The sequence below is a fragment of the Acomys russatus genome, chromosome 5, assembly GCF_903995435.1.
Source record: "Acomys russatus chromosome 5, mAcoRus1.1, whole genome shotgun sequence".
Classification (NCBI taxonomy): Eukaryota; Metazoa; Chordata; class Mammalia; order Rodentia; family Muridae; genus Acomys; species Acomys russatus.
Genome location: NC_067141.1, coordinates 58,821,115 through 58,839,432, shown reverse-complemented (window position 1 = coordinate 58,839,432; position 18,318 = coordinate 58,821,115). Strand labels below are relative to the sequence as shown.

General features: G+C 36.5%; 1 protein-coding gene across 25 annotated transcripts in view; it reads right to left on the bottom strand.

The window, feature by feature from the left end:
• LOC127189541 (cytochrome P450 2C50-like) overlaps positions 1-18,318 on the bottom strand; it is a 231,917-nt gene that overhangs the window by 69,621 nt on the left and 143,978 nt on the right. For 3 of the 25 annotated variants that reach the window (XM_051146436.1, XM_051146442.1, XM_051146459.1), the window contains one exon: positions 3,663-3,804. The exons of 16 other annotated variants lie outside the window; for them this stretch is intronic. In XM_051146436.1, the coding sequence (XP_051002393.1) occupies positions 3,663-3,804 (142 nt within the window). Of the gene's footprint in view, positions 1-1,920; positions 2,109-3,662; positions 3,805-10,606; positions 10,784-11,852; positions 12,014-12,272; positions 12,423-12,595; positions 12,759-14,320; positions 14,538-18,318 lie in introns of those variants that run through there. 6 more of the 25 variants (XM_051146438.1, XM_051146443.1, XM_051146464.1 and 3 more) reach the window with 5 other exon arrangements.

Here is an 18,318-nt window from a genome sequence, read left to right as displayed (position 1 = left end):
GAAGGATCTATTCATTTCCTCTTTATAGTTCTCAAATAGCTGTATAAGCATGGTTTTGTGGTCATCTTCCTGTGACTCTGCCATAGTAGGATATCTGTTGGTTTCTGGGCTTTCTGGTGGAGCCATAATGTCTTGATTTTTGTTATTAGACCTCTTATTCTTTCCTTTAGGCATCTGCTTAGGAGGCTTGGGCTTTCCAAGCTGGTGGTCTTGGGGGTGAGTACCTTTGATAGAGAGTTGTTTTCTGTACTGGGTTCTCGGACTCTGCCTTCCTGAGTCTTTATTTGTTTGAGCTCCACCACCTAGATTCCGTGGTTTTATAGGGCTCCTCTGGCTGCTTGTCTCCTCTGAGGGATTCGCCACACAATGAATCTGTGATTTGGATGTCAGATGCTGTGTGACTTTTGTTTTGTTAATCTTTTGCTCTGTAAACAGGCTACTCCGCTTTGGTGCACTGATCCGTTCAGCAGTCTGACTTCCCTTTTCTCACTGCTGGTTGCCGCTCTCCACTGAAACAAGGCACTGGTCCACTCTCTGTCACCCAGGGTCACTGCACACAGTCCCTTGCAGCCCCTGTTGCTTGTCACTTCCCTCTGCTGAGCTCACCAATCCCCGCCCCACCAATCACCACAGTGAGTTTTTTGTCCTCCCAGGCCTACCTCAGCAAGCACCACTGATGTTGTTGGCGCCACAGCCGCCACCGCCAACGCTATCGCTGTCGCGGTGCTTTAGCTCTCGCTGCTGCTGCTGCTGCCGCCGCTGCCGCCGCCGCCGCCGCCGCTGCCGCTGCTGCCGCCGCCGCCGCCGCCGCCGCCGCCGCCGCCGCCGCCGCCGCCGCCGCCGCCGCCGCTGCTGCCGCTGCTGTGGATGCTCTGTTCCTCAGGGGTCCGTGCTTCTTCCGTGTTTGGGGTTGCTCAAGGTTGTCCCTAGTTTGTTCCTGGCGCACTATGGTTTCTCCCCCTGTAGTGGGGTGGGGAGCTTGGTGTTCCTGCTTACGAAATAAGTCCAATTTTCTGCCTTGATTTCTCTGGGGTCTAAGCAAGGTGCACGCTGCTCCCCGCCATCTTGCATTCCATTATTTTTATCTTATAACATTTATGTTAACATCAAGTGTTTTCTGGGAGGGCTTCACGAATGAGTATCTTTGAGTTTCTGTATTTTTTCTATTCCCTGGTTGGACTCATATTCCTCCAGGGCTTATTAAGTCTTATTATCATTGGATTTCTGTGAGTCTAGAAATCACAAACCATCTCTGTTCAGTGCTGGATGTAACTTACCAACTGGTAAAACATGAACATAAGCAGAAGTAAGGACAATAACATGAAAAATACATAGAAATAATAACTCAGAAAGCACCATGAAATTCCACATACATCTGTGATAAACCATTAAAAAGAGCTAGCATAATTTGCAAACATAATTAAAGAACACATGATCAAATCAATTGTTTCTATAAACCATATAAAAATAAATGCAAAAGAATTAGAAAATTACAACAACATACCATTAATTGTTTAGTGAAAGTCTAAGGAGATATTTCCAAACTACATCATTGAGAAGAAACTATTACACAGAAATAAGCCACAAAATAACTGAATGACATAAATTTATGGATGAAATGAAGAATACAAGCTATACACCACTTCCAAATAATTGGTAACTTTCCAACAATGCTAAAAATTCCAGAGGAATCTTTGGGCAAACTGACAAGAAGTTGGAAAATAAACATGGGAAAATAAACACTTAAGTTTTACTCAGATATTTGCAAAGCAGAGCAAATGTGTCTGACTGCTGTAGGGCTGCCATTCCAAACATAAACAGTATAAGCCACCTGTAGCTCAGTGTGACTGGGAGCACTGGAGCCACCCTGCGAACCTGGGAACATCAGACCACAAATATCAAGCAAAGGCACAAGCTCACCTTGGGGATGAAGTAGTTCCTGAATTTCATGTCACAGGTCACTGCATGGGGCACGCTGGTGGGAAGCAGGTCGATGAATCTCTGGACCTCATGAATCATGGCATCCGTGTAGGGCATGTGGCTCCTGTCCTGCATGCAGGGGCTGCGGTGTCTGCCAACCACACGGTCAATCTCTTCCTGGACTTTAGCTAGTTGGTCACCAGGAGAAATGTTGGACAAGAAGGAAAGTGAAATGTTTTTCACAACAATGCAGGCTTATCTAAGGCATAATGAAGGTATCCGAAAGTGTTATTCATTAAGAGAAAATTTAAGAGACCACTAGTGAGTAAACACACACACACACACACACACACACACACACACACACACACACACACAAAACAATTGTATTCATGCCACTCTCCTACTAAATAGTTACAACCTGTGTGTATGTTTGTGCCTAAGTGTCTGTGCGTATGCACATATTTGTACATGTGCACATGCATACATCTACTCAGGCATTGGGTGCAGGGTGACAATCTCAGATGTCATTCTTCAGAAGTCATTCCCTCTGTATTTTCTCAGAGTCTGATAGCCTGGAACGAATTGATTAGGCTAAATGCGATGGTCAGTAAACACCCCAGGTTCTGTTTTCATTTCTCCAGTGTTGAGATTAAAGAATGTGCCACCATGTCAGGCATTTTACATGGGTTCTGGGGTATATGCCATGTTTTTTATACTCATGCAAGGCAACACAGGGCATGAAAGTGTGCCTCAGATATGTGTCAAAACGGAATATTTATTTTTAAATATGTGTGTGTATGTGCAGCTTGAAATGTTACTGTAGCTCTCTTCTTACTATGAAAATTACCTGATTCAAGTAACAACTATTTGTATGCTCTAGAATTCTCAATCTGGGGAATAAGGCAGTATGCTGATGGTGCCTTGTAGTGGATATAAACATGTTTTTGTTTTGATCCTAAGTGTGGAATGTAAAACAGACTTGTGTGTAAGGGTGTATGGTGTTTTCCCACTGAAAGCAGACTTGTGAGAGAACAGGAGATGTTTGTCCAGTGTAAGAGGAACTACATCTTCCCAGGGCATGGTCTTTGCCAACTGATAAATATCCTAGTAAGGAATCTGAGAGGGTATAAGAGGTTGGGCGGGTTTTTTTTTTTTTTTTTTGGTTTTATTATTTTTTATTTTTTATGTTTTCTGTCTTGGATGTTCATCACTTTACTTCAAGATGCTCTGAGAGAGAACCACTCCAGTGAGCTCTTTGAGGCTCCATGTTCCAGCTGCTGCTCCAGGTTCCAGCAGCTGTGGTTGCAGTCGCCTTCACTGAATTACTGGTTTGCTGCTTAACTGGTCAATTGGACTGATGACTATTCCAGTGGAATATCTCCAAGGAACTGAGCCTAAATAGGTCTACTACCTATTAACCTCTTTTCTCTTCTATCTAGGGTAGGGGAGTTGGAAGGGAGGTATAAGCGTTAAAGAATCTCAAATAAAATAGGTTTGAAAAAGTTCAAAGCCTATAGTGCCTAGTACAAATCACCTACCAAGGAACCAGGCCCTAGACTAACTTTGATGGCTTTTTCTACAGCTGTGTTCTCTTTATTTTTCTCAACCATCCTCCTTATTACAGCCAGGGTAACAGAAAGCTAAATACTGAGATTCTGAATAACAACATTCAGGACACTAGAAACATCTTCTCAGCAGCTTATAGTAACACTGTGTTTCATCACGTGTGTTCTCCTCACCTGTGACATGTGGGTGCTTCATCAGGAGCAGGAGAGCGTATCTCATGGTTGTGCTTGTTGTCTCTGTTCCACCAGTAAACAAATCAGTCACTGTTGCTGCCAGGTGCTCATGTGTATTGTTAAACAGTTGATTGTGCTTTTCCTAAGAATGTTTGATACAATAATATAAATGTTATTATTGGAACACTGAAATATAAGACTTTATTTCATGGATAACACAGAATCTGTAATTGCACAGTGGTGGTGGTAATATTTCAGAGACTGTGGGACAAATGGCGTAAATTTTATTTTTTTTGTATTTATGCTTCATCTTCATCTAAAATTGCATTCCCAAGATGGTCTGCTCATCTGTGTGTGTGTGTGTGTGTGTGTGTGTGTGTGTGTGTGTGCATATAATGCTTCATGTTTAAGTGCAAAGAAAATACAAAGAGAAGCTATTTTGTCTATTTTCTCTTATTAAAACATCTAAGAGGAAGGACGTATTCATGTTATATCTTCTCTGGACATAGGAGACTCATTTATGAGAAGAAATTCTATTTGGAATAAGAACATAGGCAGGCACTTGACCCTAATATCTATCTCTGTTCGGCTATATCAATACTAAGTTACACAAAGTCTCTTTGTACTTGAGTTCAATACATTCTTGATTTCTCTAATCATCCATAACTAGATTCCTTTTTATTTTAAGGAAACATAATTTAAATTAATATCAACAGAAAAATTACAGAGATAATACTAGCCATAGCATGACTTTTATGATAAATTTGCTATGAAATATTTATTAAAGTTATTCACAGACTCATATAGCTGTCAAAATGTGTAAGAAATAAGGGATCACAGCTAGCAAGATTATATCTACACAGTAAATATGACCTGAGTCTTTTCCTTATGGTGGTCAATTAGCAACATGGTCTGTGGAATAGGGAGGGATGAATGAACTATCCAAAATGAGGAGATATAGGTCATGAAGAAAGAGTGAGAACCTCTGATAGACCTCAAGGGATAACAGACAGACTAAGAGTAATGAAACTCATGAACTTGAGAAGATGATGTCCTACTGTACTACTAACAAGGATATAGCTTTAAAAGTTCTGACATAAGATGATAAATAAAATCTTTAGAAGGCATCCAATGCAAATAACATTGTATAATCAACACTATTAAAACTGTATACTGCTACCTGCCAGACAAAGAACTCTGTCCCTTTATAATGTAGCTTTATGTCATTTTCTAAACGTAGATGTGGCATTGCTTGTATACAAATTAACCTCAAATGACTCCAAAGTTTTACACTGAAAAACTAATAATTTAATTTCCATATGTTGAAATGCGTATGGAATACAGTGCTGCAATTGTGGCACTTATATCTCATCTGTAACCTACCATTGTCTATGTGGATTTAAGGAGTGCTTAAAAATAGATGCTATAACTGGAAACCTAGACAACTATTCTAGTGAGGTAATAGGTCACAAAATAGTAAAATATTAAACTGTAGTATAAAGAATTTTCCTAATACCAACAGATACTTTTCATAAATCATCAATAAAGCTTCTTTATGGAGCAAATGGAGAAAGAATCACCTAGTCAAATTGCAAAGTGGAACTGACTATGGAAATTCTTGCCCTGATTTATAGCATCTACAAACCACTCTTACATTAAAAACTCAGGGTACATCTTAGAAGAAGGGAAAGACCTAAGAGCCATAGAAACAGGAAGTCTGCTGTAAGATTGCTTCTTCTAGATATGAAAGAGAAGCTTCCTCCACAAAAATCTCCAAAATGTGGTTGGTAAACTAGACTGAACAAGAATAACATCAGTTGAAATGATGATGTTGCGGAGAAAAATTGCAAGGGAATTTGACCCAAGCCGATAAAATTAAGGCAATTAAAAAGTTTCTCAGAGTTATCCCATCTTAAATGGTCAGCCTTAAAATATACACATAGAACACTAAATCAACTCAGCTGGTGCATATATATGTATATATGTATGTATATATAATATATTGTGTATACATTAAATAAATATACATAAAACACACAATATACCCTGCAATAATAACAAAATGATAAGATACTGTACATTTCAAAGGACACTCAGGATCAGACCAAATGTTGGTAGAAGGGAGTGAACAGATGTGACATAATTATATTTTACTTATATTTTTATAATTATAAATAAGGTAGAGAAAATGAATACCTCGCTAAAAGCCAACAATAAGTTTAAAAATAAATGTAAACAGATATTAGAAATCACTTCGCCAAAATATAAAGACCCAACTTTCACAATATTGGCATAGAAGCAAGAAAAAAAGCACAGAAAAAGCATTAAAAATGTTCTCTCGAATATCTTAGAAGAAATCTAGAGAAGGAGATGCCAATCTAGGTAGAAAAGGTCCACAGAAATACATAGAATCGGAAAAGAATCTGTTCGTGAGATACTATAATCAAAACATTAAAACCAAAGATTAAAGAAATGGCAAAAAAAGCCTCAAGGAAGTTCAAATAATTCCTAATGGCAGGCACATCAGAATAGTATCTAGTTATAGAACATTAACGTTTAAATCCAGAGGGTTTCAGAATGATGTGTTCCAGGTTTTGAAAGACAATTTTCAATTCAGAATTTTATTTCCAGTAACACTATACATTAAAATAGAAGAACTATGATCTTCCCATGATAAAACCAGAGTAAGGAATGAATAACAACCAATTCAGCTCTTCAGAGGATACTGGAGGGAATGCTTTGGTTTGAAGAATTGGATCAAAACAAACAAATTATTGCAGAGAATAAATAAACAAATCCAGAACAGGTAATCAAAAAATTATGTGAAAACAATAAAAATAACCACAAATAACAGGAACTAGTAAATATACTTCAATAGCTCTAATTACCCTATATAGAGACACAGGTGTACCCAGTTTCATAAAGGAAACATTATTATACCGGAAACTATGGATTGACCCAATGACAATGCCACCTCATTCTCATCAATAGACATCATCTACATAAACACTAATCAAAAAAACATTATTTTCTTAAATCAAATGGTCCTAGGAGACATCTAAAAAAACATTCCAACCAAACACTGAAGAATAAACATTCTTCTCAATAGCCAAGACTTAGCTTCCTAGTAGGACACCACAATTTTCAACAAATATATGTAAACTGAAATAAACCTCTGCATTCTCACAGAAAAAAATGGAGTAAAGGTGATTACTAACAGCAAAGGAAAGTATACAAACTCATTTTACAAACCTAAATAATGTACTACCACACAGAATGACAATTGAGTCAAGGAAGCAATCAAGCAGGATATTAATCAATTGTTTAGATTTGCATCTAGAGAGTCACCTTTGCAGTTAAAAGCATCTTTTTCTCTTAATAAAGATCTGTGTTCACAGCACCCTCATGGGAGTTCACAACCATTTTAATTCTAGTTTCAGGCAGTCTGAAGAACTCTTCTAATCTGCCTGGGCACCAGGCATACAAATGATGCACCTACAAACATGCACACGCAAATAAACCAATGTAAATAAATCTAAAATTATTTCTAAATTGTATAAGGTAAAAAAATACATTTACATATCTAAGGTACATATCTAAGGTACATATCTAAGGTACATATCTAAGGCACTCCTGAGAGGAATGATTATAGGGGCAAGTGCCTATATAAAAAGGTTTGAGTGTCTCAATTGATAACTCAATGAAGCACTGGAAGGCTTAAGAAACAAGAACCAACAACCCCTTGGAAAAGTAGATGGGAAGAGGTAATTAATAGCAGGGCTTAAATTAATAAAATAGTAGTTAACTACTAAAAACAATTCAAAGAATCAATGCAATAAGGAGTTGGGTTTTTGATAACATTACCCTGAATCTGAAGAGAGCAGAGAAAAGTATATTGGAGGCTTTGGTGGGAAGGAATGGATACAAGTAATGTCGAAAAAATTATAATCTAAAAAAAGTTAAATGAGAAAGGAGCAATTATCAAGAGTGACAAGACTGTAGCTAACCTATCCAAAAATAAGAGAGAAGCACAAATTAGTAAAATCACATAAGAAAAGAAAACATCCCAAAATAACCTATGGAAGTATGGAGAACCATAAGGACATATTTTTAAAAATTACATTCTACTAACTTGGAAAAGTTAAAAATGGATCAATTTTAGATGCACTGACTCACCGACATTAAAGCAAAATGAAAGGAATAATTTCAACAGAGGTATAACATCCAATGAAATAGAAGCATTGATAAAAATTCTCCTACATACAGAAACCTGATGTATTCAGTGCAGAATTCTACCAGTTCTTCATAGAAGTAACAGTACCAATACTTCTCAAGTTACTTCATAAAACAGCAAGGAAGTAAAATGTTTAGGTTGTTTGTAGAAATCCAATATTACCCTAATAACTGAAGACAGACCAAGACCCAAGGAAAAAGAGAAAATTATAGGCTAATATCTATGATTAACAAATTGCAAAAATTCTGAATAAAGTATTTACATGTTGAATTCAAGTTCACTACGAAGTGATCATCTACCATGATTAAATCAGTTTAATTTTCAGAGATGCAAGGGAACTGAAACATATGTAATCTATCATGAAAATAGATTCAGGGACAGTAATCACATGATCATTTTTTTCATTTGAATCCTATTTCCTACTATTGTGTATTCTGAATATGAAAGAACCACTGCCCTGATGAACTCATAGAAGATGTGATTCCCTTCACAAGATCTGCTCAAGAATAAGCCAGTCAACTTTCCTGCCTAGACAGAAAAGGGTAGTATGAACTTCAACCCTGTGTGAGGATCAGGTGTTGATTTCTAAAGGAAATGGAGTTCATTTTCTTAAAGAGTATAGCTCTTAATAGGTCTACCACCTTTCAGTGGAGGAACCTACTCCCAGAATAAATGATAGCACAAACCAAAATTGATGTGCTATTAAATAAAAATGTAAAATATGACAAGAATTTGGACAGGAATGAGAAGGTGGAGATGGATCAGAAATGCATAAAAGGATAGAAGAGTTGGAAGTGAATACTATCCAATTCTGAAATTCTCAAAACATTAATCAGAATAGCTAAATATGAAATGAACATGTAGAGTTTATCTTATAAAGGAATATTAATTCAAAAAGTCATAGATTGTTAATTTTGCATACATCAAAAGTAACCTCCAATAATCATCAAGCAGATTCTCCAAAGAATAATGGGCATTTTTATGATAAAAGTATAAAATTTACCATAACTAGTATTCAATAACATTGAAAGCATCTATAAAGAGATCAATTGACTGGGAAATAAGTGACTTTTAAAACACTAGAAATATAAACATAGAAAACATGTAGAGGACACTATGTTTGGCACATAAGTACCCCTTCTAAGGAAGGACAGATGATAGTTTTGCCCAATATTGGCAAAATTAGTGGCATCAAGGTCATACAAAGCATGAATAAAAATCCCATATAAAGCAAGGAAGAAAAAAACCCAAAGCTAATAAATTATATCAGCAAAACTTAAAGCTAAAATTAAACTTACTTGCAACTCTCTCCAACAGAATTTAGTAAACCAAAGTGAAATAAAAAGATAATTATATGTAGTTAGGATAGCATAAACAAAGACATGAAAGATGCACACACTTAAAACATTTGTGATGCTAAGGAAAAAATATCTAAGTAGGTGAAAAACTACCTTATGCACAAGTAGAGGTAAATGGAATAGTTTTTAAATGGGCATAATACTTCTCAAACAAATATAAAGAATCACGTTAATCTGTACTAAAGTTCAAATGGAAACGAAAATTCATAGATTCAAATGAAACTGTGGAGAAAAATCTGAATCCCCAGATGTAGAAACCTCCTACGGACTACAAAAATGAAAGCAGCATGGTGTTGCTGCACAGATAAGCATCAAAATAAAAAAAAACATTGATATTCAGATGTGCACAAACTCATGTACAGGCCAAACTGCCTTACATATGAAATAAAAACATAAAAACAAAATATAAAGGGCCCTTAAGGTAGTAAATTGTATATTGTTTGCACAAGTTTAAATTACCATTGGAGTCAGAAACTCCAAGAACACAGAAAATGAAAACATGCCACCATATCTTAAAATTCAAAAGTAAATTTAAAGGATGTAGAATGGTCAAAAAGTCAAGCAAATAAAAGTAGCAAAGTTGAGGAAGTCACATTTTAAATAGTGCTAAAGTGTTTCAGAAACGAATACCTTGGGTCACTGGACCACTAGCAAAGGACACAAGCAGAGATGAAGGGAACAGAACTGATTACAGCCAATAAACATGAATGTTTATAATCAATTATTTAAATGATTGTGTTAACAGAAACTGTATGAATCTGAGTTCTTTTCTAAATTACACATGCCAACATTTAACACTGACAGGATATCCAAATAACACCCATCACTGAGGCAAATTCGTTGGAAACTATACTGAGAGCTTCACTTGTTCTTCTACCCACTCTTTCCATGGTATGCCTCTCCACAAACCATTCAGTCACTTTGCAGGCCCCTGTAGAGTCTATTGGCACAAGTATGTCAAGATCAGATTTAATCTATATTAAGTCTATGGTATATCTATATCAAAATCTATGCAAGTATTCACAACTGTGTGAAGAGGATGCCTATGTTCATGTGAAGACAGGACAGTTTATGACGTATGACTAAAGTGGAATTTGTTTCACCTTATCTGCCTTGATACTCACCAGATTGTTTTAATTTTTCTTTTTTGTTTGTAATTTAAAGGCCATTGCCAATGTGCTCAATAAACAAATTTACTCTATTTCTCCAGGCATACTTAAGCAAAATAATACTAAATTGTTTTTCAAATGATACTTATGTGATTATAGACATTGGTAAATTAACAAATATTCAATGAGCTATAATAAATTTGATCAATTCAGTAATTGTATAAAAGTATTTTCACTCTTTACCTGTCTTCCTTTAATTAGAAAATAATCAATAAAGTCCCGAGGATTTGTAACATCTACAGATTCTTCATGTTCTTTTATTTTCTCCAAAAGGTAACTTTTGATACAAGCAAAATTTTTAAAAAATGTGTTATGACTTCCTGGACAAAAATCAAGGAGAATAGGGAATGCATTGCAAACCTACAAGGAAATGCAAAGATTTATTAAATGAATACCCCAAAATGATGATATATATATATATATATATATATATAAACATATCACACAACTGCTTTCATTAATAGATCTAAATATGTATGAAATTCATCTTAAGGAGATGGTTTAATTGCATATATAGTAACTGTTGTAATAGAGAAATTAGAGGGAGAAATTTCTTCTCAAATGATCAAAGATCATACTAAAAAATTCCCTCTCACATAACTTTTAGTGTAAAGTAACATCATGTTAGTCCTTCCATAGCTCAAATAAACTGTTCTAGAACTTTCAGAGGACAGTAGAAGTTAAGATGGTTTGGTGACCTGATTTACAAAATAATTTAGTACCTGAAGATTTTACTTCTATCACACATCTTTCTACACAAAAACAGTATATGACCTAAAAGCAATTGCATAAAAACCCCTGGGAGTTTCTCACATATTCATCCTTTGCGCAGTGTGCATGAAAGGACAGTTCAGCTGAAGACAATTCTGGGAGGATGTCTATGGTCCACACAAAATGGACCATTTACCTTGTCACTTCTTCCTGTTACCCTGTCAATTAGGATTCTATCTGATGCACCAAACCACGGAAACAACTGAGTATTTGCTGGAAGTGTTCATTGGCACACATATTTTCTCTCCATTCGGAGAATAATCTTCCCACACAAAGATATTCCTTGCTGGTAATATGATGAGGATGTGTATAATCATTGAAAAGAGACCAATATATTTGCACAGTAGAAGGATGTCCTATGAATGTCTGAGCATCTTTCTAGAAGTAAATACAGTACTTTATCAAAAGAACCCTTTGGAAGTTAATTGTGAGATCAATGGATGGGAATCTATTAAGCTAAAACCATTCTGGCATTTTCCATTTTATTTTCCTATTTAAAAATCAAAGGATTTACAGCATTCTTTTAAATATTTTTCCCATAACATATTAGTTGGTACTGTGATATCTGTTCATTTCACTGATTCATCCCTGTTGCATTTGACTGGAGAGAAAGAAAGACCAAAATTGTGTTTTCAGAAGGAATGCATTGTGAATTCACCTGCAACCAGGGTGAGCTGAGAATATGGGTGTTCTCATTCAGTCTTTGCATCAAGTTAAGGAAATCCTCATCTTTATAATCAAAACGATTCTGGAAAATAATGGAGCAGATGACATTGCAGGGAGCACAGCTCAGGATGAAGGTGGGATCACAGGGTGAGCCTGAGGAATTGGAAACAATTGTAAAATGCTATTAAATTATCCATAGCAGACTTTGCCCTTGTTAACATTGTAAGGTAATTAAGCTGTTTTAAACTACATTTGTGCTACGTGGACTGCATGAATTAGAAATGCATTGCAGCCTTAACACAAGACCTAAAAATCTGATTAGAAAAATGCTTAGAAGAGGATAGTAACAACACGACACATACACCTATACCTAGACTCAAAAGTAAAAGTGAGATTTTCAAGCTGCACTCACCATTGGTTTTCTTCAGTTCCTCCACAAGGCACTGAGCTTCCTCTTGGACACGGTTCTCAATGCTCCTTTTCCCCATGCCCAAATTCCGCAGGGTCATGAGTGAAAGGCGCCTTGTGTCTTTCCATATGTTCCCATTGCTAAACGCAATGCCTAAAATAATGGGAACAGACAATAGAGTGTATTCCAGAGAAATGAGAAGGAAATGACTGTTTGCACCCATAGAGTCTCAAAGGGTGATTAGTGAGCAAGCTCAGCCTCTGCTTACGACCCTCCTGCTGACTACAGATACTGTCCAGCATGCACAGAAGCACATGCACACTTACCCATGCCCTTAACAACTTTATCAAACGCCGGAAGCCTTCCTCTTCCAGCAAATTCCTCCCCATGATTAATCAGAGCTTCTTTCACTGTCTCATAACCATGCAGCACCACAGTGGGCTGCCCTCCCAGATACAGAGTGAACACAGGGCCATAGGCTTTTGATAGCTAGAAACAAAAGGACAATACACATGAGAACAAAGTTACTTTGTTCACCATGATTGCAAAAAGTTGTAGACTGATAATATTATTGTTTTGTTTTATGATATTTTTATCCAGAATAACTCAGTTGGAAGTGTATGTACCTTAAATTCTGAGGATAACATGTGGATGACTTATAGCATGACAGGACTTCACAACGGGGATTGACACACATATCGCAGTAAAATTTAATATCACACTAAGACATTTAGGAGATGTTTGGTATAATCTACTAAAGAAACTGTAGGAATAGAATCCTATGATCAATTCCAGGGCCCTATTGCTAACAAGTATAGACTTCAAATTGGCCCCCTGTTCATTCACTATGGATGGTTGAGCATCACTCTTATGCACATTCTATCCTGAAATAGACATCAATGATCATATGACTGCTGCAGGGTAAGTATGAGACTCCTCCTGTGGAAACTACAGAGACCCATGATGAAGAATAGAAACCTAAAATTTCCAGTCACCACAAATCAATGCTTCCATTTTTTTGTCTACTGTTACAAAACAACAGAGAGCACACATCCTAGAAGCTGCACCGCAGAAAGCAGCATTTGTGGAGAAAACTCAGCACCATGAAGCAATCTTGTAGCAACAGACAGGCTTTGAAAATAGTAAAAGTAGATGGGAGTCTACCATATATTTTCTGACAACATTTTTTTTTTTGCTTTCCTCTCCAGTATGAGCTCATGCCCATAAGCTTTACTTTTTTTTTTTCAAAAATTTAAAATATATTTTATTAATTTTAATCATATTACATCTCAATTGTTATCCCATCCCTTGTATCCTCCCATTTCTCCCTCCCATTTTCCCCTTATTCCCCTCCCCTGTGACTGTGACTGAGGGGGACATCCTCCCCCTGTATATGCTCATAGGGTATCAAGTCTCTTCTTGGTAGCCTGCTATCCTTCCTCTGAGTGCCACCAGGCCTCCCCATCCAGGGGACATGGTCAAATATGGGGCACCAGAGTTCACGTGAAAGTCAGACCCTACTCTCCACTCAACTAATTTTGTGTTACATGTGTATATGTATGGATGCATGTGTGAACTTGCATATGTTCTTTTCATGTCAATATATGTCACATATGTGGGGATGCCTGTGGAGGCCAGAAAGGGAGATATTTTGGAACTGGAGTTATAGGTAGTTGTGATCCCCCTGTTAGCCATAAGCTTTACTTTATATCAAACACCAGTTAGTTCTTCAGAGTTGACCATCAAAGGACAAGGTATGTCAAAAATTCTGAATTATTGAATGGAACACACCTCCCACTTTAACTTGAGCCAAAATAGTGGGAAATTGTTTTAAAATAAGAATTTGAAGTAGAATAACTTTAAAATCTGAGATTGTATTTATAAAATGCAATGAGTTAGATGTCCTTCAGCCTGAAACTTTGCTCATTACTAATTTACTGACCAGGACTAGAAAGAAAAGGCAGAAAAGACATAAAAATTATGAGCCTTTGTTACAATATTGTCTCCATATCTTCCTTTGCAAAGACTAGAGAAGCCTAAAGCATACTTACCTTGGTGAAAGTTCGGTTAATATCCTTCACATCTATCTGGAGGATATTGCCAATAATTGGGAGAGGAGTGGGTCCAGGAGGGAGCTTCCTTCTCTCAGAGCTCTGTTTCCAGAGTGAGAGGAGAAACAGACAGGACAGAGTGAGGACCAAGACTACGACTGGATCCATGGAGACCCTTCTTCCTGACACAGCTGTGAACTAGAATCACAGAGCTTTTATAATGCAGCCGCATGAATCAACATGTACTTTGGGGCATCGATGACCAATTAACTTGGTACTCTATCTGCCAAGTAGACTTTGTTCCAATGATCAGACAAACAAGTACTTACGTGGTTTTTTTTTTTTTTTTTTTAAATATTTGCCAGTTTGTTTTTATAAAGTAAATTGTGTGCTTTATCTGTTTTGGGGCACTTCACTCCCAGAGGTAGTCATTTACACTTTTTCTCTTTGCAATATTAATATACAGAGGATCCTATTTCCCCTTGTACTTTCACTTTAGTGTTGTGAGCTGTGCTAGGCCAGCTCTAGACTTCTTTCGGCTTTTGTCCACTTGGTCATTTTTTTTTTTTTTTATTTTGTATGTTTACTTTATATCCCCATCACAGCTTTCCCTCTGCTCCTCTCCCAGCCCTTCCCTCTACAATCCATTCTTCCCATGTCTGTTTTTAATATCTGACTAATATTCAATTGTGTAAATTTACCACAATTTTATTATCTTTTCTTTTGTTGGACATCTAAAGTGTTTCCAGTTTCTGGCTATTATGAATAAAGTTGCTATGAACATACTCAAGGAAGTGTCCTTGTAGCATGGTGGAGCATCTTTTTGGTATAAGCCAAGGAGTGATATATCTAGATCCTGAGATAGAACTGTTCTCAACTTTGCACTACCACTAGCATCTTATCAATCATAAATTGTTGCTTGATATAAAAATCTTAGCTATTCAGCCATGTGTGAGATGGAATCTCAGAATTGTTTTGATTCGCATAGCTGAATTCATTCCTTAGCTCTGTACCCCATTTTTCACTGGGTTATTTGGTTTGGTTGTATTTAGCTTCTTGAGTTATTTATATATTTTGGATCTCCTGAGGAAGGCGAAAAGCATCTCCATGGAAGCAGGAGGCAGAGACAGACAGAATCCTCAAACATCTAAACTGTTTACATCTAAAAGGTAAGCTAGGTCTCAGAAAGTAAAGTCCTTATGGAGAGGTTTTGAGATTAAAGAAGATTATTTTCTATGTTAGAAATGGAGGATGACACTGTAACACAGTGTTTTGCGATTCCATTTGAGTTAATTTCTTCTAGGTAAGATTCTGTGGTAAAACCATCTGGCTATGGACTGATTTTTATCTTGAGACCCTCAATAACTTATTTTTCCCTAAAGTATAAAAGTCTATGTAAGTTGTTTGCCTAAACTTGATACAACTTTGGTAGTGATACCTATCAAGAAAATCCACTTGCTTAGGTTTTCCAATTTTGTGGAGAACAGGTTTTTTAAGTAAGACCTAGGGATTCTTTTGATTTCCTCACTGTCTCTGGTTGTGCCGCGACGCCTTTTCATTTTTGATTCTGTTAATTTGGATATTCTCTCTGTGTGTCTTTTAGTTAGTTTGGTTAAGGGTTTGCCTATCTTGTTAACTCTCCCAAAGATCCAGTTCTTGGTTTCAGTGATTCTTTGTATCTTTCTCTTTGCTTTTAATTTATTGATTTCAGCTCCATGCGGATTTTCTGCCACCTACACTTCTTATTTATGTGGGCTTCATTTTGTTCTGGAGCTTTCCAGTGTGTTGTTAAGTTGCTACTATGAGATCTCTCCTTTTTTAAAAATGTAGGCACTTAGTACTATGCACTTTCATTTTTAGCAAAGCTTCCATTGTATATGTTCGGGTATGATGTACCTTCATTTTCACTGGGTTCTAGAAAGTCTTGAGTTTCTTTCGTTATTTCTACCCAGACCTGTTTGTAATTGAGTAGCAAGTTTTTTAGTTCCATGATTTTATAGGCTTTCTGTTGTTTTTGTTGCTGTTGAAATCCAGTTTTATTGTGTAGGCGTCTCTTAAGACACAAGGGGTTATTTCAAATTTCTTGTATCTGTTGAGGCTTACTTTGTGAAAAAACTATATAGTCAATTTTGGAGAAGGTTCCATGAGGTGCTGAGAAGAAGGTATATTCTTTTGAGTTTGGGTGAAACATTATATATATATACACACACACATATATATACACATATATGTATATATATATACATATATATATATTTTTCAAGGTCTGTACTAAAATGCACTCTCAGAATTGCTTCCAGGCTCTGACATCCCTTATTTGTGTGCTGCTATGTTTCTCAAATATCTGTCATGGTGGGAATTGTCACTTTATTGGTATTTATCCACTCTGAACAAAATTTATATGAGATCCTTATGAAAATACACTGCTATTAAGATTAATGTATTCCTGATAATGGAATTCCTGATTTAATTCAAACAATTTTAGAAGTTAGAAAGTTAATAGAAACTTTACAGGTGCAATAAATAATTTTGTGGACCTCCAGATGCCTCACTAGGAGACAGGCTTGAAACAGATTTATAGCTTCATAAGCTTTCACTCTAGAGATGACACCATGAATCTTGGTATGCACCATAAGCATAGGCAAGTTGGTTTAAATTTCCCATGATGTCAAAATATAATGGGACTACCAAGAAATGTCTGAATTAAGTACAAATTTAATGTAAAAAAATATAAACTTTTGTTATAACTTATTATACCTTGTTAGCTTACTGCATTAAATATTATCACTCTAAATTTACTTTGTATCTTGGAATGAAAGACAGATAAAATTATTGTACTAATCTCACTATAAATTTAGATAGCTGAAAAATGTATGTGCAGGTCAGTCCTGATTGAAAAGACCTATATCTTGTAATCTCTTTTACTCTTTTAACCTCTAGCCATTGTGAACTTTCGACATTTTGAATTTTCTATGAAGTAATATAGTGGATACTCAGATAAGAATATCTAAGTACTAGAAATGTTTAGTTTTAATGAAAAAATGCATTATTAATTGCTTTTTTGACAATGAGGAAATTAATTCTCTGATATATAGAGCTTTGTTTCAAAAGTATAAAATTATGAGAGACAATAAATGTTAGCTGAAGCCCACGGGGGTCTTCTTCATCCTTGGCTTATAAATATGTATAAAGATATGTGTTTGCATGTAAATGTGACCATCTGTTTCTTTTTTGTTCATATGTAACATGTATGTATGTTATTTGTCTATATGCCAGGAGCTTCTTTTATATTGTCCATTGAATATGTACAGGTCTATATTTCTGACTGTTTGTCTATGTGTATATATGAGCTAATCCTGTGGAAATAACCATAACATCTGGTCAGGAAAGATTTTTTTCCCATGAGGGCAGCATATACTTGCTGCAGTTTCTGCAGAGGAGATGCTAGCTGAAATCAACATCTTTGTCATATGTAAGCTTGGGAGAACTAATTGGTTGAAATTTCTTGTTTTATCCATCTTTCAAGTGTGTATGTGGTCTCCACTTTCTTTTTATGTATATTTTATTTATTATAATTTATTCACATTACACCCTGATTGCTATCCCCTCCCTCTTATCTTCCACTTCCAACATCTCTCCCTCTTCTCCCTGTTCCCCTCCCCTAGACCTCTGATGGTGGGCCCCCTACTCCAATTTGAATTCCTTTCCTCTATGTGTAGACTAGGCTGTCTTGCCTAGGGGGCAGTGATCAAATCATGAGCACCAGAGTGCATATCCAAGGAACAGCAGCAGTCTCCCCTCCCTACCATATGAAGAATTATCATTCCATTAGTTATATTGTCCTTGGTGTATCAGTTTATGTAGACCACCTTGTGTCCAGATCTGCAGGCCTTGAATATCTTGCTATGGAGCTCCTACTCCATCCTGGACCTTCCATCCCCTCCCTCTTCCCTACAACTCTCAGAGCTCCACCAAGAGTCCAGCTTCAAGTTCCAGTA